Source organism: Apis mellifera, linkage group LG1, assembly GCF_003254395.2.
Source record: "Apis mellifera strain DH4 linkage group LG1, Amel_HAv3.1, whole genome shotgun sequence".
Lineage (NCBI taxonomy): Eukaryota > Metazoa > Arthropoda > Insecta > Hymenoptera > Apidae > Apis > Apis mellifera.
Window position 1 is genome coordinate 20,687,059 of NC_037638.1, and position 22,268 is coordinate 20,709,326.

Consider the following 22,268-nt stretch of genomic DNA (forward strand, 5'->3'; position numbering starts at 1 on the left):
ATGTGACTGAACTTTCAATCAAACATTGAACGCTATCATCTTTCTTATCTTTTCTACAATTAATCCGAAAATCGAAATCTTTAAATTTTCAAACACGTTTGTTTTTTTTTTTTTTTACCTCGATTGATTTATTTTTGTTGAACCCTTAACAAGCTTCTATTCATAAACAAAATAATCCCACCATAATCGTGTCCTAATGTTCACCGTAATCATATCAAAATTAAAGCTGTTCATATCGAGTAATCGTATTTCGTACACGCATACGTTCTCCACGACGTTGTTATCGCCGACAAACGGCAATCGGATTATGTGCCTACGAATAATCACTATGACAGGTGGTCAGGATAATCGGGGACATGGAAGCTGTTGACCGCGCACGTTTCGCTGTAGAACGACATGCAACATTAGTAGATACAATCTCGTCATTAGAGCCAGACAAAATTGGTGACCATTTCTTGTCACCCTTGTATAAAACGATAACTCGTGTTGTTTCCGAAAGATGGAACCGCAGTCAGCGATTCTTCAATCTGATCGAGCAACATTTCACAATTAATCGTGAATTTCAATGAATAATTATAAATTACACCGTGAATTTATTATGAAAATTTTCTGATAAGAGAGAGACTTCAAAATACGATTTCTCTTTATCCCGAAACGTTTTTAACCAATCGTCCATTCCTTATTTATTACTCCTTAAGGGAATTTTACTGATTAAGTGAGACGAGTTTGCGAGAACTTTTCTCTAAAACGAAGTTTCACGATAAGAGAAGTTTGAAAATTATCTTCCTTTGATCGTTCGTAACGAATATCAATATAAATCATGCGAAACGCTTCTTTGACAATCAGCTCGTTTACGAAAGATTCCCGATTAACCTAAATTCTCCATTTTTCTTCCAAATCTCATCCATTCTTTCCAATATTGAAACTTTTCTCTCAAAATCATTCGGAAACTTCGTCTCGAAGATTTTCTTCTAGTCAAAAAAAAGAAAAAAATCGCTTCCAAAGTATCAAAATCTCGTTCCTTTAATTGGTCTAAAAATATTTCTACCCTCGACTAGAAAACTTAACCAACTTGCTCGACAATCATTTCTCGATCTTCATTCCGCGGAGAAATAGGCGAATTTGCCTCGTGTGTGGTCACGCGTGCATACGTGCATACGACAGTCGTGTATACGCCACAGGGAATATGAAAGCGAGAGTCACTCGACTGTTACTCCATCCACGTTCCTCTGAACTTGACCTACTCTTTGTCTCTCGCGGAGCGAACTGTTTCACTCGCGCCTCTCACCACGAAACGTCGCGTCCCTCCTTCCACTTGTCGCTATTCTAGCCGGGGCTCACCTTCGCCGCGAGCAGCCGCCGTTCTACCTATGCCTCGACAGGTAGATACATCACGAAATATTCCTGCAGCTGGCTTTAACCGGGTCAAGTTCGTTTCTAGACGATGGAGATCGGACCCCCACGGACGCGGAACTGATAACAAAACTCGCTCCCTCTTCGCGCTCCTCCTTATCGTTTTCTTTTATCTCCCTTTTCTTTTTCTTGTTTCAATTGTCTCTTTTATGGTGTCGTTTCTTTAGCTCTTTGAAAACTTTAGAATAGTCATTGCTTACGAACATTTTATATTTCGAATAAAATTGTGGATTAAACAAATTTTTGAGTATATATCGATTATTTTTCATTTATTCGATGAAAAATAAGATTCAGAGTAGTTCTTCTCTCTGTCATTTTATTAGTATTTTTCTTTTTCTTAATTCGCAATTTCAGTCGCAACTTGTGTTCTTCCACTGTTGTTCTCTTTTTATTTTTCAAACTTTGGATACGTTTAGTTGTTACTTTAAAATTGTTATCACAAGTCAAAGCGATGAATTTGATTGGGATAAAACGAGTCGTTAGCAATATCTTGCAATTAGATTGATATTTGTTTTCGTATCTTGGGTGCACGGTTGTGTGAGCTCGAACGAGGGTTTTAGGAGTTCAGTGTTAACTATTAGAAGGACGGCTAAATATTTGAACGGTTGTAATTTTAGCTCGTGGCATTGCTTGCTCGTATATACGCGTGGTGAGGTCGAAAGCCCTGTTTCTAGACGCGGAGTCAGTGACATTGTGAGGTCGACGAAAACGAAATTTAGTTCGGTGCACTTGAAGTGGAAGCGACCTTCATAGCCTCCGCAGCCTGATCCTGCATGTATGCATATTTAATCATCGTTTATTCTCCATTGCTGGAATTCTTATTTCGATCCTATGAATATCCAAGTAACGAGAAACAAATCAAGTTTTACAATATTTTTCAAGATATTAAGGCTACGATTTCTTCTTTTATTAAACCAAACTCGAATAAATAATTGATTTTATTTTAACCCTTCGCGTCGATTGCGGCCATTTTTTCGAACCATTTTCCTCTTCGAACGTTATTCGATTCGATTCGATCGGAACACGCGCGAAGGGATGAGAGAGAATCTTGACTGTTTCGATAGAAATGGCGTTAAAACGTCATCGAAGACCCGTGACGAGAATCGAATTGTATAGAAGTCGAAATTCTGCGAGGCCTCGACTGGAGACTATCAATGGAATGCGTGGGAATCGGATTACGATCGGCATAGGAAGCGGAGGATAGAATTCGGCCGACCGATCATTGGTCGATTCACAAGAAGAAAATGAAATTTCATTTATGCCAAACGATATCGCAACTTCCTGCCGGATTCATGCGCCGGATATATTTTATTTTTCAACGTATCTTTCAATTTTTCAAATTACTCTGCTGATTTAAATATGCGCAAATCGTTGATAATTCGAACGAACAATGAAATTTACAAAAAAAGAAAAAAAGGTTTCCGAAATTTTCCGAATATTTGTTATCGAAAAGTAATAATTTGAAAATAAATAATAAATAAAAATAAAAATGTGAAAATACAGAGTGATTTGTTTTATATTTTTCCGCAGATATTAATTTTTCTATATGGTATATACCGGTAGAAAATAAATATAAAATATTGACAGTGAAAACAAGAAAGACAAAAAAGAAAAATATCGAAAAAACACGTTAAGGAAATAAATCAAATTATTGTTGATCCAAAAAAAAAGACATCATTTATTAAAGATATTAAAAAAATATTAAAAAGGTAAAAATGTGCAATTACGAATTATAATTTTCATTATCAACAAGTCGGGAGGAGGGATGCTTGTCGTTCCCTGTATCGGCGTTGTTTTCTTCGTGAAACGAGTCGCACTGTCATATGCACGAAATGTCCCATGCGACGGCGTGACTGGTGACGAATCATTGCATACGAATGATAACGTGACATTGCTGCATCGACGTGATTACGACTTCGATATGTTGTCGGAATAAACTGGCAACCTGGTTTAAACGCGACCTAGTCCTCCTGCCCTGAAAAGGTGTTTGTATCATTGTTGTCTGTGGCGTGTTATCAGCGCGAAAGCCAATAGCGAGCCGAGACCGTGGAAGCGTGTACTTAATCCATCACGCGCAATGTATTTCCCGATTATATTGTCGGCCAATTTATTACACCTTTTAGATACGTGTGTATACAGACACGCATATAGAAAGCTTTCGAATGTAATCTCTGTTAAACGAATAACTAATGCAGAATATTGCAATAATTTGTTCGAACGTCCCTTTTCGAGATAATTGAAATTAATTTTCACGTTATATCGTCAGAATTTTCGCTTTTATTACAAATTGTTTAATAAAATTCATTATTATCGCGAAAAGGAAAAATTTAAACATTTAATTATTTACATCGAATTCTTCGATTTCTTCTTTGACAAAAATTTTCTGAATTTAAAAATGAATCTATATGTATAATTTTTAATAAATTAATATCAGATCACGTAAGAAAGATTCGATAATCGATTGAACGCAAATTCGTGACAGGATGAAATTTATGAATAATATAACACTGGCTCACTGGCGATTCCTCCTCCATACGTCGTGTTCACCTTCGACTTTCACTTTCGAGCCTATCCACGTCCGTTAGATTCCAGGGGGCGAAGAATTCTGTCGTGGCTGTCCTGGCCGCCAGTTGTAGGACGTGTCGCGCGCGGATTGAAGAAACGGATATCGAAACGGGGCGAACTATCTCCTTGGCACAAACTCGAAAGGAATTCATTCACGCCCGCTGGTCTCCATCGAATCGTGCTATTCCGTCAATTCGAAAGGGAAGTCTCTTTGTGCGGGGCTTCATTGTTCGGTCGTCGAACGCGTCCAAGTGTCGAAGTGGTCGCCGTCTCGGCCGTGTTATGTGCTATCAGTTATACAATACCTATGTAGGAAAGTTGGGAAACTTTGTCGGGATAACTTTAACGAGAAACAAATAAATAAATCAGAAGAGATTGGATTTCGAGTCCGGAGAGATACAGAATTTCGAACTCGTCTTCGTTGTAAAGATTTATATCGTTTTCTTTGTGAGATCTTATCCCATGGAATTAAATCTTCCTCCGAGACGTTAATTTATCTTCGTTCTGCCACTTTTTCATCGTTTATATCTATCTACATATGTGCTGAATTACTTAATAAATGAACTTTTGAAAAACGGAATACCTTGGAATCGATCTGTCAATACGTGGTACATATCTACGTGAATCAAGGGGGAAGAGAACGAAGAGGTTTATTTCGAATCTTTCATCAGATACGAAGTTCTTTTTCGAGGAAATTGTAGGCAAGATCGAAGTCGATCGAGATGGTCGGATTGGATACACCCTCATCGACGATTGATACTTCTTCTACTTACGGTCCACATTATCCAAATATCCGAAATCGATGCTGTCTTCAGTGAGTTATGTTATTAGACCCGAGGCTATGAAATGTATCTGCCGTTCGCGACCGATGGATCAGAAGGGTCAGATCTATTGTTATCGTTTGAATATTCCTGGTTCAAAGGTCGGGACTTCGAGGGAAGAGAGGAGGAATTTGAAGGTTCAATGGATTCGCTCTGTAATATAAATTTCTTCAAGAGGTGTAGTTCATCCATGAGATGTTTAAAATTTATGAAGGTAAAAAAAAAAAAAAAAGGAAAGGGATTTTCAATCTTTGGAATCTCTCTCTCGTTTCATCTTTTCATGTTTGATATAAAAAAGACCTACGGTTCTACAATTTGAGACAAATTTACATACGAGTTTTCTCGTAAAATCGTTCTCTCATCTTTTTATATTCTCTCTATTGTCAGATCGACGTTAGAATTATTGCAAGACGAGGAATCATCGTTCGAATTCTTTGAAATCATCAAAAAATACCATTCTCAAACATCTTCCAATAATAATTCTCTTTCATATCGCGAGGACGAAACGATGGAAAATCGTCGCGTTTCCGGGCAGCGAATTGCGAGTCGCGCCTTTTCAAACGGTGAACACGCAGCTATATCGAAAGTAATAGTTGCGCGGTTTAGTTACCGTCATCGCTCGGCTATGACGTTTATCGCGACCGAATAAAGCACCAACACGTATGTCTCGTTGATTCACGGACATCGACGCGACCGCGTCGAGATTTTTTTCGTTTCTGCATCGCGTTTACCATCGGCTACGCCGGAAAATCGAATCGAAATTAAACGAACACTGCAACTGCTAGGACAGGGTGCCGACACATGCTCTGTTCCATTTATTTTTTTTTCCCTCTTTCTCTCTCTCTCTCCTCTTTTTTTTTCCCCACCCTTTTCCACTCTTTTTCTCATCGTTCTTTTTATTCACTTTGTTCCATTCACCCTTTCGGTTGTTCGTCCGTTTTTTTCTTTCGCCCGTCTTTCTTTCTCCATTTGGATCTTGTCCACCATTTTCACCAGCCAGTATTTTCACGCTTTCCATTACGATCGTTTTCCACCAATTTTGTTCGACGACTCGTGTATTTATGAGTAATAATGGACGAATAGTTCTCCTATTCTAGCTAATAGATTACACGGATCATCTGCTTTTGACGCTTAAGTCGTTTGTGGGATCGGCAGATAAACAGGATAAACAGATAAGCAGATGAGAATAACGAAAAACAAGTGTACGACATTCGATTAATTTTTTTATTTGATTGATTAAATTTAAAGCACAAATATTTTTGAATACGATCGAAATATTATTCAAAATATAATACAATCTAATTGTTCTATGGTTTATTTTAAGAATTACGAGTTCACAATTTGATTGATTCTTCATAATTTCTCAAGGGAGCGTAAGATAACGCTGGTACTTTTGCCCTTCTTCTTCGTTTCTTCTTCTTAATCTTAATAATTCGCGTAAAAACTCTTTCCTGATTCGTATCGCAATAAAAAACCCAAGTTCGAATACCTTTCAATGAAATTCCAGGTGTAGAGCAACGAATTATTTGGAAATTTTCCGTGCACCTGGCACGAACGATCCCCTACAATTGTCCTCTTGTTCCGCGGAGAAATCATTCTCTTAGCACCATTCGAGCAAATTGGTAAAGTTTCAGGGTTTTAACTTACCGTGCCGAGATCGCCAGATACAATTTGGTATCCTCTGTTCCATTTCCACCTTTCCTTTCATCCTGCCCACCCAATCTGAAAACTATTTCTTCGAAAGACGACCTAACCGATCTAAGCGTTCGCGAATTCCAGAACACAGCCGAGGAAAATGGACGAATTAACATTTAAAAAACGATTTGATTTTAAATAATTTTTTTTTATTCTTTAATCTCCGCCAGCTTCTCTTCCACGAATATCAGACGGAATTCATCTTTACGAACGCGTCGGATAACGCGTGGACCGGAAACTGGTTACACGATGGTACGCGAAGAATAGAGATTTCCCTGATTAGAGGGGTTGATCGAGCTTCCTCCGGAATGAGGCTTAATGAAACGTTTGTAATCGTAACTGGTAGGAAACGAGCAGTTTGCGCGACGTGAACGTTCAGCGGGGTGGTGGCACGAGCAATCCAAGAGATTTCGACGAGAAGTTTTGAATTATTATAAAGAAATTATTCAACGTGAGAACGATAAAAAAAGTATATTCGTAAATTCAAATAGGAATTCATACTTTTCAAAAAGTATTTTTTTCGTGAGATTAAGTATATGCTATTTCAGAAATACTTGACCCTATTATTTTTTTTTATTACTTGTTTATTCCGTGTTATGAGATTAAAAAGTTGAAGGGAAAAATTTTGGTATAATAAATTTTTTGTGAAATATTTGGACAAAGATATGAGATTGATTTAGATTAATGCAATGATCACGAAAGGTGGCGACTACGTAGGTAGTTTCCCAAAAAAATGTCCCTGTTTATTTTTTTTAGAGAAGTTAAGTGTTCCGCAAATACTTAACCTAGTTTTTTTTTTTAGTGTTGGTTTATTTGTGCAACGTATTTATTAAGAGATGAGAGAAATTTAGTCAGCTGACGTAATTGAGGTCTTTCTCGTAAAAGGTGTAGCGGGCTTAAGACAACAATGAATCTGAAACACAATTAACTTTTTCCTACCCATTTCACTTTTTTAGTTAGGGAAAACAAATTTTCTTGATATTCGCGTCGACGAAATTTTTCTAGTTTCAACTTGAAAGAAATCAGAATTCTTTTACCACCGTATTAATAAATTAACTCTCAATTTATAATTTATAACAAAACTCGATTAATAAAAGATTTGTCGATAGAAAAATGGCGGCAGAAAAAGATAAGCATCCCTTTTCTTTCCCCCGTTCAAATATCCGCCATACTGCGAATAGCTACCCTCATTCTTCTTACTTAGCGTCGCGAGCTCTCATTCCGCGAGCGAAATTAACAAATTTATAAACGCTTCCAAACAAAATCTCCAAACGAAGAATCCTTCATCTCACGATACCATAACTTTTCCCCCAATTAAATTCTCCCGTTCTCGAGAATCGTAATGATATTTTCCGTACATTAACTGAATCTCGAAAAAGACTACTCACCAAACGTATCCAACAAACGTTCCATATATTTCCCGCATCCATATATTGCCCCAAAAATATATTTTATTAATCGTTTGCAAGATCACGTTGCACCATTTGACTTGGATGGACTTGGCGGATATCGGATTCGTAGATTCCGAAGGAAGTCGGGCTTCAGGCGTCCCTGATAAGTCTATCTTCGACGGATTTCTCTGACGGCCGAGTCCCGGGGGAGATGAGAAAATAAATAAATGACGAGCGATTCCCCACGAGCGAGTCTCGAGAGCCGGCAAGAAGGAGCAGTTTCGGTGTAGATAGGGAGAGAATTATGGTTCCTCACGGGGGTTGTGATGAAGAGAGCCAGGGGTGCGCGGGGCGCAATTTTAAGCCCTCCTCTTGGTTTCTGGCCTTACAACTCCGTAATTTTTACCCCCGGAGAAGTTAAGAGTAATTTACTGGGCTCCGCGTAGGCGTTATTCGACTCCCCCGCCCCTCGGTGTCCGCCCCACTTCTGCCCCGTGAAATAGGTACACCCCCCAAGATCCCAGGCCCTTGTTAATTGTCTTCCATGGACGAACTTGATTTTCCCGCGAAACTGCGAACCGGCAGTCTTGAGATAAATGTTGGTTAATATTGTTACGAAAATAGGTAGTTAGTTCTTTTCGGACCCGTGGAGAGACATCCCCGGGGATCTTCATCCCTCCCCCCTAACTCGCCTTGAATCGCCTTTTCTTTGTTTGTTTGCCGGTAATAATGGGTAAAGAAGCCAGAAACGAGGTGGTGAGAACGACCTGTTTTTGTTCGAACGATGATAGAGAGTGGTAGTAAAAAGCGAGAAGAGGCACACTTTTTTAATGCGCAATCTTTTTTTAATATCGCGTTTCAGACTTTGGCTCACTTGTTTAAAATCGATTTTCGAGTGTTGCATTTACAAATTCGAGATTCCCTTTCTTCAAAATTGTTTTCGTTGATTGAATAAAATATAATCTTCTCGAAATACAATACGTAAGCGAGACAGCGATGTTTAATAAACAAAAGAATTTATTTGTAATTTATTTGCAGAGAATTCATGGCAAAGTTTAAAATCGACGTAAAACCGTGAAGCGTTTGCAAAAGCAGTTTGGACACGAATTAAATACCTTTCTGTTCCCTGTTTTCTCCCGTTTACTTAGAAACTTCCGCCTCATTCAATTCCCCTGTCAGTGTACAGGCGCAACTCGCAGCGGGTAAAGGTACTTGCGAGATAGTCGATCACGAGCAATTCGAGATATTGCCGGACGGTGTGTACGTGTCCGAGAATGCTACAGATCTGTGTGTACCCGGTGGAGGAAACGGAAGGGCCGGCATGCATCGAATCCCGGTAGCATTATTTAGCCGGGAAAAGTGTTGCCGACGCCATTAATCCGATTGGACGAACCTTCACCCTTAGGCCTTAGGGATCCATTATGTATTAGGTGGATCGACTTGCCCCGCCAAGATTAAAGCTGGAAATGTGCCGCTTCAACACCGAAAATCCTCAACATAATTTTATCCGGCAGAGATTTTAATCCCTCGAGAAAATACGAAAAAATCACGAGTTGCACGTGCCGATTTTACGGATTTCTGTATCGATATATATGTATGTATATTTCGAGACGATAATTTGTTTGGAATTTTTGTTTCATTTTCCATTTCGAGGATAAGTATTATATTTTTTGGATATTCATTTTGATTATTTTTATTTATCGATGATATTGTATAGTTTAGGATAGTAGAATATTTATAAGGAATGAAGTATTAAAGGAAGACAAGAGTTAAAATTAAGTTTCTTCCTTTTTATAGATTATTTAATTCAAGTCCAAGAATGACATACCGGTTGGATATTCTTCTCTTTTGAAGTTGCGCTTCTCCGGTTTCTATTTTATATTTGCTCCTTAAAAAGTTGATATTTCGTGGATACGCGAAGGTGGAAAGCTGTTTCGTGGATATTTCACGAGGCAAATGCCATGACTTATTTTACGGGACGAAAGAAGCAGACGAATTTCCGAGGAGTCGACGTTCTTTCTTTTCTACTGCTTCCCTGTTGAAACCTTGTCGGTTAAAGCAAAGAAATACACGCTTTCTTGCGCAACCACCTCTTTTCCAGGTTTTCTTCTCTATTAGCATGATTGCAACTTTATATCGAGTTTTCTCGTTACTTTACGATATTACTTCTTTCTTTCCTCATAAATTTCAATTAATCTTATCGCGACAACGATTATTATTGACAATCATTTTAAATATATTTTCATACGTATCATAGACAAATATAAAAGGTTAAAAATATATTTTAAAACATTTAATTTTCAGACTGTAAAAAAAATGAAAATTGTGTGATTCTCGTCGACAAGAACTATGATGATGATCGAAAAGGTAGACGTGTTGGCCGAAGAAAACCGCTTGGTTTCTTTGCCAAAGTAATTTGTCTACTTTACGTTCCTCTTCCGTTTACTCATCACGAACTTTTGCCGAAAAAGTGATTTTTTTTTATCAGTAGAAATATTACCAACAAGTAGAAAAAAAAAATCTTATAATTTTTCTATTGGAAAATTTACTTGAATTAAAATTTATTTATTACTTTATTTATTATTATTATTAAATTTTACTAAAATTATTAAATTATTCTTAAAAATAGGAGATTTATGGGATAGGAAAGGGATTTAATGATACAGATGGGATTAATTAAATTAACACGTGTATATTGTAAATATCATTTATTGGACTTTTAGGCGTCATGGGATACAACGATTACATCACGTTGCTTATTTATAACACCTAAGCAATTGGATAAAAAAGAAAATGAAAAAATGAACTATAGGGTGATGATTTTCATGTTTCGTCTGGGCAAAAAAAAAAAAAAGAATTCAGAAATGAAGAGATTGGGTTGAACATCGGATAATTTTTCGTTCTCGCTTCTATATAAAATGTAATAATGCCGACTTCTGTGCGGATTAGGCGTGAACGGATGAACGAAGCTAAACGCATCGTAGCCGGCATGCATTGACAAAAATTAGGAACCACTGCGCTTACAAAAATTGTACGCAACAACATCATTTTGTTTTTTTCTTTTTTCCTTCTTCCTTCCTTCTTTGTGTTTCTTCTTGTTTTCTTTCGGAGGAACTGGAAACGATCGAAACGAGATTACTATTCAAATTTCTTATCTAGCAATCGCGGAGAGATGAAAAAACGAATAATCACGAAGAACAACGATGTTAGATTATGTTCATTTTTTTTCTTTCTTTCTTTTCTTTTGTCCCCTCAATTTTTTCCTTTCTTATTCTTTTTTTTTTCTCTCTGTCGTAATACAAGTCAAAAACAGTTTAAATTCAGGGCGTTCGTTCGGGATAAGGAGAAATTTCGTTAATTTTTATTCGTCGTTAATATAATATATATATATATCCTCGTTGGAATAATTCTCGTCCGAATCAAAATCATCGTCATCATCGTCGTCGTTATTATCGTCACACATTTTTCACGGCCACTCTCAATTGAAAAACTAACCATCGATCGGCACACGACATCCAGGGGGAAGGCGAACGAGAACTTATGGCTAAATAAAACTTTATAAAAATATATCAACGAATAATAAATATATCTCTAACAGCGTCACTGTATAATTCGTTCATGCATAGCCCTCGGTGTATCGATAGCCTATGCATTTACAATCACTATATACACGCTATTTTTTTTCCTTCTTTTTTTTTTTGTTTTTTATAATGCTACTTACCTAAAATAATATACAACAATGTACCGTTTTTCCCTTAATGTATCTAGTTTTTTTTCTTACGGAATATCTTTTTTGTATCATTTCTTGCGTATTTAATTTTATTTCGTTATTTCGTTCTCTCAATCACGTACACGTAACCTCCAGTTAATCCCCATATTTGCCTTCCTTTTGTCTCGTTACTCGCCGTATTATTCTCTTTGGTTCGTGTTTACATTCTATAACAATTACACGGGACGAACAGTCTTCGTTTACCACTCGACTTGTTCGGTTCGATATTCAGCCATCGACGTTCTCTGCGAATCCGAATGTAAAAATTGGTCTCTTATTCAACGCGTGTACATGTGCTTTTTTTAAATTCTTATTTTTTTTCCCCTCTCTCTTCCATTTTCGCATGCCGCATTCGATCTCCTTAACAAATAAACTATTTATACAAATATTTACACGTGCCTTCGTTACGCGTAACATCCGTATTCCGATATTCCTTTTTTCTTTTCTTTTTTTTCCTTTTATCAAGCTTTTTTTTCATCTAATCGAGAAACGGGTTTTCGCAATCAAAAATCTCGTAATGATTTACAAAGTTTTCTTCTACACGCGATAATCGGTATCATCCGACGATCCTTCGGATAATTTCGAATTTCTCTCGTTTAAGGAAAGAGAGAAAATTAGTTGTATTATCGCAGTCGTGGATTTCGAAGTCTCGTTTTTCTTTTCCTTTTATCTCTTTCCAATAATAAAAAAGGAGAGGAGAAAGAGGGAAAAAAAGAAAGGGGAAATAAATCTACAATAAACAATCCTCGTTACGATTCGATCCATCTATCCTACCAGTCATTTATCTTCTAGAAAATCCTATGTCAAGAATATCGAAACGAAAAATACGAAATGGAAAAGTGGAAAGAGAGAGAGAGAGAGAGAAAGAGAGAAAGGAAAAGAAAGAATGAGAATCTAGCAACGAGATTCATGATTAAGGAACGTCGAGGCCGGATTATCGTCGTCGCCGGAAGCTCTGCATCGTTCATCGACAACGACAGCGTCGATAAAAAGGCTTTCTTCTCGTTTAAGCGCGCTCACCCTTTTCGATACATAATAAACAGGGTTTTCTCGTTGCATCGTCATCGAGTTTCGCCTCGCGTCAAGAACACGGAACATTCTTTTACATCCTTACCGAAACGATTATCCTTCCTTTCTCCGTTCGCGTCCCTTTTTTCTTCTTTCCTTTCCCCCCCTCCTTTTTCTGTAATTTATATATTTTATATTTACAATCGTCGCGGAAACACTGACGGAACTCTGACTTCCTTCCCCCCTTTTACTTCTCTCATCCATTGAACAGGGAAGCTGACTTCTCAAGTTCGATCCTTTGGCTCCCTTTGGCTCTTCACAAAGCAACATTTTCGACGTCGTCTCGCCACGATCCCTCAGCGACGATGCTCCTGCAGGATGACCAGGGCCAAACACATCGATAGGTAAGTGAGACTCGCTGACCGGAAGTGAGCGTGACTGTACTCGGAGGCCCGCGTCACGTTCAACAAAACGGAAGCGTCCGAGATCCCTTCCGACGAGCGTACCAACACCCACCATTCCCCGGCATGAGACCATTGAATCGTGTCGAAGCTCAGCACCGTTCTGTAACAGGACTCCGTGCCACCATCCTGAAAGGCAAACAACGAGGGACCGTACGTCGTTAATGAATTCAATACCGGTGATTCAGGGGAGTTTGTCAAGTATTCGTGACCTGATTCGACGATCCAAAGAGTTCGCCAGGCGGCCGATTATAAGGGATATAATTTATATCTGGAAAGGAGTTCGAAGGGATTGTTGCCGTTGGCGCAAGTTTTAGAGAGGAGAATGGGGAGAATGGGTCAAGGATAGTTTGAATTTTCCACTTCTTTTCTTTTTTTTCTTCTTTTTTTTCCAGGAAAATCTAAGTTTGTTCTTCTTTGGCGAGGAAAGGATGAGAGAAGGATGAAAAGAAATTTTTCTACAAAATAGATATTCATATATTAGAAGATTATTTTTAATATTCGATTGGAATTATATTTGGGGATATATTTCGTATCAGAAATAAACATTTATATATTTTTGCATATAAAAAAATATGAATCGAAACGCGATTTTTAAATTATTGGATCGAATTAAAACGAAATCAATTCGAACGCGAAAGGTAAATTAAAATAGGGACAGATTTCTTTTGTAAAAGAATGCGAATATTTAAACGACAGTTTCGCTCGATTCCGTTCGATCGTTTTTATCGAACTCATTAACTCGGGGACTCGATAATGTCGATTCACTATTCCTTATCTATCGCAATTCTGCTTAGCTTCTTACGATTAAACTTTCGCGTGGAACTTTCGCGGAAAACTTCCTACATACCCTCCTCCTTCTCCCGTTCTTCAATTGCACGTATCACTTCCGATTTCCCCCTCCCCTCTTCTCCAAAAGTTACATTTCCCCTTCTCAAGAAACAATCTCTCTTTTTCCAATCCCCCGGGTTTTTTATATTCCAATCGATAAAATCGGATACATTAAATCCAGCACAGTTGAAAATTATCGATACGAAATAATTGATAAAAACAGGAGAAACGAGATAATATCCGAGAATGTCAATTGCAGTGTGCAGGTGGAAAAAGAAAAAAAAAAAAAAAAGGAAACGTGTTTCGTCGGATTCAACGACAACGTGTTATTACGAGCTCCATTATTACGTATTACACTGATGCAATTGACGCGCATGTTAAACGTCTTTTTTTTGTATTATTCATTCGCTGTTAATTACTCTGATTATCTTTGCACGCGTTTAATTAACAGAGAAACAGGTCGCCGATCGGACAAAGTAGGAAAGGAAAAATCTCTGTTGTATATTTCAAAGGGAGGAATAATTTATGCATTATGGAAAAGACGGATAGATTCTCTCGAATTAATTTTAAACTTGGAGAATAAAATTAAATCGGGGGGAGTTGCGCGTTGAATCGGTCGAAATACAAAAAAAGATATAATTACATCCGATGTCCCTTTTATCAGTTCCCGTCCCCTTCGTTTGGTAAATACGACCAACAGGGAAATACGTTTACGTAATTGAATCCGATTCCACTCGTCTCGGCGGTAACTTCTCCCGCAATTCGAGACAGACGTTATTCTTAGTCTCGCGAATTTTTCGCGTGCAACCAGTCGCAGTTTCTTGCTCCATTTAACTTCGTATTTTATCCTCGTCCCTTCTCGGTTTCCACTACAAACCGACCTCCTCCTCGCCCCCCCTTCCCTTGTCGCCTTCCTCGTTAACTTCCTCCCTCCGTCTTTTTCTTTCTCGACGAGTGTACTTCCTTGTTCCTTGCGTGATTTACGTCCCCCTCTTTTGTCAAATTTGCATTCGCCCGGTGATAAATTAGATATCTCGAGGTGGTTTCGCGTTGAATCTCGAGAGAATCTTTCCATTTCCACACTCAAGCAAATATTACGTTGGAAAATATTTATCGATACAAGTGAATTTCGTTCAAATTTCATCTCGCTCGTTCGATCAATATATTCGATATACTTTTGTTCTCCCCACTAGTTTTTGCTGCAAATATTTTACACGCTTAAACGTAAAGAGCAAAGAGCAATTCTTTTGTTCCACTCCATCGTCGAAAATCTTCCTCTCCCTCTTGTCTGACGAACGGCAAACAGGTCGGGAATGGTGTCGCATCACCATTCGTTCTTATTGTTAGTCAACGTCTTCTAGAGTTTTCCTCTTTGTTCCTCCGATTGTCGAGTATGTGCAAACACATCGAGATTTCGTCTTCCTCTGGATCGCAGAGTAGCGTGCACCCGTCGAGAGGCGTCGATCCATAAATTTCGGCGAAACTTTCGCCCGCCAACTTAAAGGGAAATTTCCATGGTATTCGTCGAAAGCATGACTGATAGTAGTTAGTGCCAGTGATTTATTCCTATCTCTATCTATCCATCTATCTCTGTATTCTGTCCCGTACCCTATATCCTTTGTTATCTGGGGCTGAAGTAGCGGGTAATTAATTCGTGGAATTGCAGCTCCTCGAACGAGGGTTGCGGAGGGGATTGGACTTGTGGGGGTGGAGTAGGACGAAATCCAGACCGGGTGCACGTGTTGCGGCGAACGTAGTTATTTTGACCCAGATTCTGTTTTGAATGCTTCCTACTATGTCCATACCGTCTACCAAATATTCCGCAAACTTCCGCCCAACCAAAAATTAATAAGCTTCCCCCCCCGAACGTAGATGCTACGTAATCGTGCTTGAAGAAAGGAAGAAATTTCGTATCTCTTGAATCTCGAATAAATCGTCAAAACGAGAAATTTTTTAATGATTTCCTCGATTAAATTAAATCATATCTATGGAATTGGCGATGAGAATTCTTGAGATCGGTTTATACAACGATTCGACGAGATTACGAAAAATATATAATGAATAGACAACGGGTGTAGATGTTAATCAGTTTCAGAGATAATTGAAATATTCTAAGAGAGAACGGAAAGAAAGTTTTCAATTTTCAAATCGTCATCTGTTTTCCAAGAGGCGATATTCCCGTTTGGATGGGATGATTGTTCGAGCTTAGACGAAGATTTCGTAGTGCATGTTTCGGAAGTTCGGAAAACGGAATAATGTAGGAACAAGCGAAATAGTGGGCAAGCTTAAACGCCTTAAAGGAAAATTACTTTCTCTTTCTCTTTCCTTCCTCTCTATCTGTCTTAATGAATGATCCATCGCGTAATTTCCCTGATAAAAGGAAACAATGAAAAGGACTGGAGGAAATTTAAAGATCGACGACGAAAATTAACAAAGACAATCGTTTTCTTCTTTCTTTATTTACTTATTCTTTTCTTCTTTTTTTTTTTTTTTTTTTAATTCGTGAAACGAATTAAGAACATTCCCACCAGGGGACAAAGGGGATTAAAAGTTAGCAGAAACAAGAGCGTAACGCAGGTGCATTAGTCTCGAATCTCTTTAAAGCCATACCAGGATTCTTTCCTCTCTTCTCCATTTTTGTCTCCCTATTTTCTCTCTTCCTTTCTCTCCTCTCTCTTTATCTCTGTTCTCAGTTCCATGCGTTTCACCGTTATCCCTGATTCCCCCGGAAAAACAGTAAATCCGTCTTTTGTGCGACCATCCAGTATCTGGAATCAGTCTGTCGACCGCGAATAAAATAGAAAAAAAAAAAAAAAAAGAAAAAAAAGTAGGAAACGAGTAATACAAAGAAGAAGAGAACACGTTGATACAACTCGACGCGATACGCGAAAATGAAATAAGAATAGGTATTTCGTCCCATTTTCTTCTCGTTCTCATATTTTTATAATATGCAACGAGCGTATTCCTTGAGTATTCTTTCGTGCTCTTTTCCTTCTCTCAACACTTCTTTCCATCTTTTCATCCCACCGAGAAGAAATCACGTTTCGGCCGGTTCGCTCGCGATAAAAGTATAATTCTCGCCTCCCGAGTTGCAAATTCGTTGTTATTCCTGTCGTTACTGATGTTGTTGTTGTTGTTGTTGTTGTTATTGTTGGAAAACAGAAATTGGCTGGCTATCGTGGCTCGACTGTCTTCGAAGTTAAATTGCACCTTGATGTTCCTTCGTTGACCCGGTTCAAAACCGGCACTATTTTCGATATTACGAAAATTCTTGCGTTCTCGAATTGCGAATCGAGATCCTTCCTTTCGCGTAAAACGAGTCATTTCTGGTCGAGATGAATCTTTTCTCCTGTTTTTATCGTCTCGAAGCGAGTTCGTTTCGAGCGAGGGTTGTTGTAGATGTTCGATTTGAAGAAGCGTTCTTCGTTCGTTTTCCCGTTTGTTTGTCGTAGTAGATTTATTAACAAAATTTACAATGTTCGATATCGAATTAAAAGGATTTTAAGCAAGCAAGAATTAAAAAGATGGAAAAGAGGAAGAGTTAAATCGAAACGCGTAACAATTGAGGACGAACATTAAAAAAAAAAAAAAAAAGGAAAAAAAATACACGTGTACGAAAGAAAGAATTTTTGAATAGAAATTAAAAACTAGAGAAGAATTTTTCAAAGGAATTTAAATAGAAATTGAACGTTAGGCAAGAGTTATACGAGAGTTAAAAATACGCTCGTGAATAGAGAAAGCTTCGTGAACGGAAATTGGAAATTTATTAAAAAAATAACTTACACGCGAAAACAATCAGAGTCCTTCCCAAAGAATTCAAAAATATTTTCAATACAATTTCCTGTTCAATTTTCGCATAAAACAAAATTGAATAAATTGAAAATTGAGGAAAACTATAGAAAAAACGAGAAATAAAAGAAGAATAAAAAAGAAGAAAAAAGCGTATACCTCAATAGCAAGCGCTTGAACACCATCCCTGGCCTCCGCACCAGGCACATAAACGTTTTCCTCGGATATCCAAAGTATCTTGGTGTATCTCGGCTCGGCGCAAAATTCAACGACAATATTCAACGATTCACCCTCCTTCGCTGTCACTGTTTGATTAGGTGGATGAATCATGGGTCGACCTGGAACAAAAATTCGCAAACAATTCTGTTAACCCTCCGGTCGTATACGCGGTTCTTTTGTCGGTCATAAATCCACCCTTCGCTTCCTGTAGCGCAACCCCTTCCCTTATCTCTCTCTCTCTCTCGTATTATATCCTTACATCTCACTTTGTATCTTTCTCCCTCTTTATCTATAGAGTTTGCACGGCAGAGCTTTGTGTCTTGTTAACTGCGAAAATATCTCAGCATGTAGCTAAACGACGTAATCTTCCGTAATTCCTGCTAAATTATGTTGTCGCGCGCCATCGTGTTTCTATCTTAAGTGGAAGTTCATTAAGGTGATCGAATGAAATGGTGAAACGTCGCAATAACGAAACTATAACGTGTATAACGCATGTATATAAATGTATTCGAGCAATTCTCGACTTCCTAACCTGGATTTATTCCGAAAGCTAATCGCGCCTAATTCTCCGTAACGTTAGCAAGAGAAATTGTCGGGGAATCGATATTTTGGGTTACTAGGTAATTATTAAAACGAGCGTTCAAAGTGAGGCTCGGCCTCATGGTATTTCGAATTTCCCCGGTCAATTTATTCCGTTTGCCAATCGTGTCACAATGATTGTTGCAAACAATGAAAAGGTTGATACGTTTATAAACCGCGGTAATCACCGTTATTGCAGTAATTTATCTCATCATACGCGAGCGCAATCTATATCGACGAAATATGTCCGAATATGTCCACGAATTTTTCCGCGCGTGGAATCGAACATTTGTCAAAACTTGATCGAACGACGACTTTTAATTTTAAAATATTCCGTGCTCTTTCGTTTAACGACGATTCTCGATTCGTGTTACACTTTCATCGAATTAATGAAATTAAACCATCTTTTACGATTCTGTTCGCTGTCCTTTGTCCATTTTGATGAGATGCCCGTAAAATTCTAAACGACCATCGTGGCCTCCGTACCTTTATTTTTTCCCCTATTTATTATTTATGGCCGTTTTTTCACGTTTATGAGCCGGATCGCATCGAAACATCGGTTTTTTTTCGCGTCGATTCGCGGCAACGCTCGCGACGCTTTTGATTTACTCGTTTCCACGAGTCTCGCCAATCCCAGGAGTGCAAACACACGCATTTTCACCCATCGAAAACTAGACTTTACAGTGTGACAATATGACAGCAAGCTGGAACGACTCGTTACATCAACAGAGAGATGGGTATAGAGAATATAGGGATAAATAGACGAATAGAGAAGTGAGAACGGATGGATAGAATGGTTTCTCGATTTCAAAGCTTCAAGGCGATCGTGATTCTGGGACAGTTTCACCAGTTAGAATCTCGTCAAAATATCCTCGTAGCTCGAGGCAACGACCTGAAACGTGTACCAACGTTTGCAAATATATTCAGGCATCTCGAATCGATTTGATCACGATTAAATGATAATGATCCAGTCGATCTGTAGAGTTTCGTTATTAAATACATAAATCGGAGTTTCTGCGCAATAAGATAGAGAAAATATTTTAAAAAAAATAATGATTTTATTTCGAGAGAAAGGAAGATGAATGAAAATTGTCAGAATGCAATTTTAAATTTCAAATCATTGCAAGAGATCAATCAATTAATTATCAATCCTTAACATAATGATTCGAATCGTTCATGTCAAAATGATTTTTAATTGGCTACTGTTATCATTTATATTCCGTAAAGATGTCATATTTACGATCTCTTTATTCAATTAATTCCATGGCAATAAAATCGCGTTAATTATTTAAAATCTTCGTTGATCTCTCGAGCATATTTAATTATCGCAAAAGAAAACGAAAGAGGAATGAACAAACATTCGTTGCCTTGAGAAACGAAAAATCTTGCTCACGTAATCTTAGCACGTTTTTTCAAAACTCGTTAACAAATTCTCCAATCCTCTCGATTCTACCAGCCGAGACCAATAACCCCCTAAAAGAGCAAATCTTTCGATTTAACCCTACTCGGTTTTCCATTTTCCATTCACGGTGTCTTATCGAAAACGATCGACGAAACGAAGGACGAGACACCGGGGCCAGCTGGTACGCGATGTCGTGGCAGCAGTTTTGTTGCTGCACTTTGGCTAATTGAAGCGTGGATGCCGGCCGGTTACCCACGACGAATCCTTCCCTTTCCTCCTTTCAGCCACATTCTAACGCCACCGATCCCTTACCCCTCTCCGCCCCCTCCCCGGCCACTTTCCTTTTACTCGTTCTCATCTGCATGGATTTCCTGCTTCGTAAAGCAAGCTTTCTGACCCTGGTTGGCCCATCTGCAACGGTGAATAGAAGCGGAACAGTACACTCGGCCGTGGCTGCTCATGAATATTCCTACGACTGAAATTACTGGAATACCTTGGCTGTGCCTCTTGTTTCTGCGGCGAGGGTGAAAGCGCACGGCCGTCCGTCCGTCCTGTCCGTGTCTGTCTGACTGTCTGTCTGTCTGTCTGTCTGTCTATCCGTCTTCTTTCTCTTCCATCAAGCCCCCTGTCCCACCTGTACCCCTTTCAATATCTATGTTCCATGTTCGATACTGGCTGGTGGAAATGTCTGAGTCAGGATTGGACTTGCTTTTTTTCACTTTTCCTCCCTTCCCTCTATTTCTTTTCTGTTTTTTCCTTTTCTCTTCTTCTTCTTCTTCTTTCTTTCTTTCTTTTTTTCTTTTTTTTTTCTTTCCTTCTTTCAATCTCGATGAATCGATACGAAGGAGGCGTACGACCTCCAATCTCGCAAAAGTTCATCGAGAAGTTCGTTACGAGTTAAGGTTGATTTTATAGTTGAAGAAATGCTTTTCGAATAATTGATTTCGAAGTAACGCGGAGAAGTTGGTTTGGTCTTTTCTTTTTTTCTTCTTTTTTTTTTCCTTTTTTTTTTTCACGGCACCGTTTTAATTCCAAGTTGAACGTTGTTTTAAATATGCGTGGGAAGGAAAGTTTGGCGCGAATGCTTTGATTGTGGGCGCTGGGGTCACGCAATTGAAATGTATGCCGAGATTGTGCACCCACTTTGTTTGAAGCGTTGAGTTGAGGAAAATTTGAAACATAGTTAAAATAAACTTTTAGAAAATTCGAAATATTGCCATAGGCGCAAACAATATTCGATATCTTTTTCAATGTACGAATCATAGGCAAATATATATATATATCCAAAAGAAAAATTTATTCCAATAATTATTTCTATTCGTATAATTTTCTTAATTATATTTTGGAATGAATGAGAGGGAAAGAGGGAGAGAGAAAAAGCTTTTAACACGTAGAAAGGTAGAACGTACAAACGTGTGTTACATTAATATTATTATTCATATATTTACGTGTAAAGTTACAATTGCATCTCTCGTCGTAATTGAATCGAATGGCACGAATTCTTGCGCGTGTAATTTAAAATTAAAGAAATATTTCATACCTCTTATTCCAGAAATAGTTTAAATAAACGGTATTTTTTTTTCTCTCCTTTTAAATCCCTTTCCACCTTTCCATCTTTTTACATTTTTTTCCCCCCATTTCTGAATCCTTTCACAGTTCTGCACGTTCGTTAGCTAGCACTCGGCTCCATTTGTCCATTCGCGCGCACGTGTTCAATTATACAAATGAAATAACTGATAGTTTCTGAACTTTAGGTTCTGGTTGACGGAACAAAGCTGGCTTAATTCCACCATTAATTCTAATTGAAATGATTAATGAAATCAACTATGGCGAAACGAAAATGCGGCATCCGAACGGGATAACTAATTTCAGGGAACGAGATGTTCTCTTCCGCGTATAAAAAAAAAAGAAAAATTGTATCTTCTAAATTGATTAATCCTGCATTCTTCGATATTTTTCGTTTCGAGTATAACAACGCGTTCTTATTTTATCCCTTCCTCTAAGTACCTTGAATTTTTGTCCACGGAACGAAACACAGCGCGATGTCGAATCTGAATTTCAAAATGCGATTTGACGTACGATTTCATATTGAAATTCGTGAAGATGTAAATGCGCGAGCAAAAGATTGTAAAATTTACGAACGATTTCACACGAACAATCCCCTCCACAACCTCGAATTTCTTCCACCACCGTTTCGATGTTAATCTTAAAAAATCCGAGATACGTTATTCGCTCTACTTTCCACCTTTTTTTTTCCTTTCCCCTTCTCTCCCCTCCCTATGGAAATTCTCAGACGTTCTTAGGCAGGAGGACAAAAATAAAGAG

General features: G+C 38.2%; 1 protein-coding gene across 8 annotated transcripts in view; it reads right to left on the bottom strand.

The window, feature by feature from the left end:
- Positions 1 to 10,578: 10,578 nt before the first annotated feature.
- The window catches only part of LOC724195 (B-cell receptor CD22), a 309,575-nt gene continuing 297,885 nt past the window's right edge, over positions 10,579 to 22,268 (bottom strand). For all 8 annotated transcript variants that reach the window (XM_016915573.2, XM_016915560.2, XM_006571402.3 and 5 more), the window contains 2 exons: positions 17,903 to 18,081; positions 10,579 to 13,252 (listed from right to left, as the gene is read on the bottom strand). In XM_016915573.2, coding sequence (XP_016771062.1) covers positions 13,019 to 13,252; positions 17,903 to 18,081 — 413 coding nt within the window. In that variant the 3' untranslated portion in view covers positions 10,579 to 13,018. The remainder of the gene's footprint in view (positions 13,253 to 17,902; positions 18,082 to 22,268) is intronic.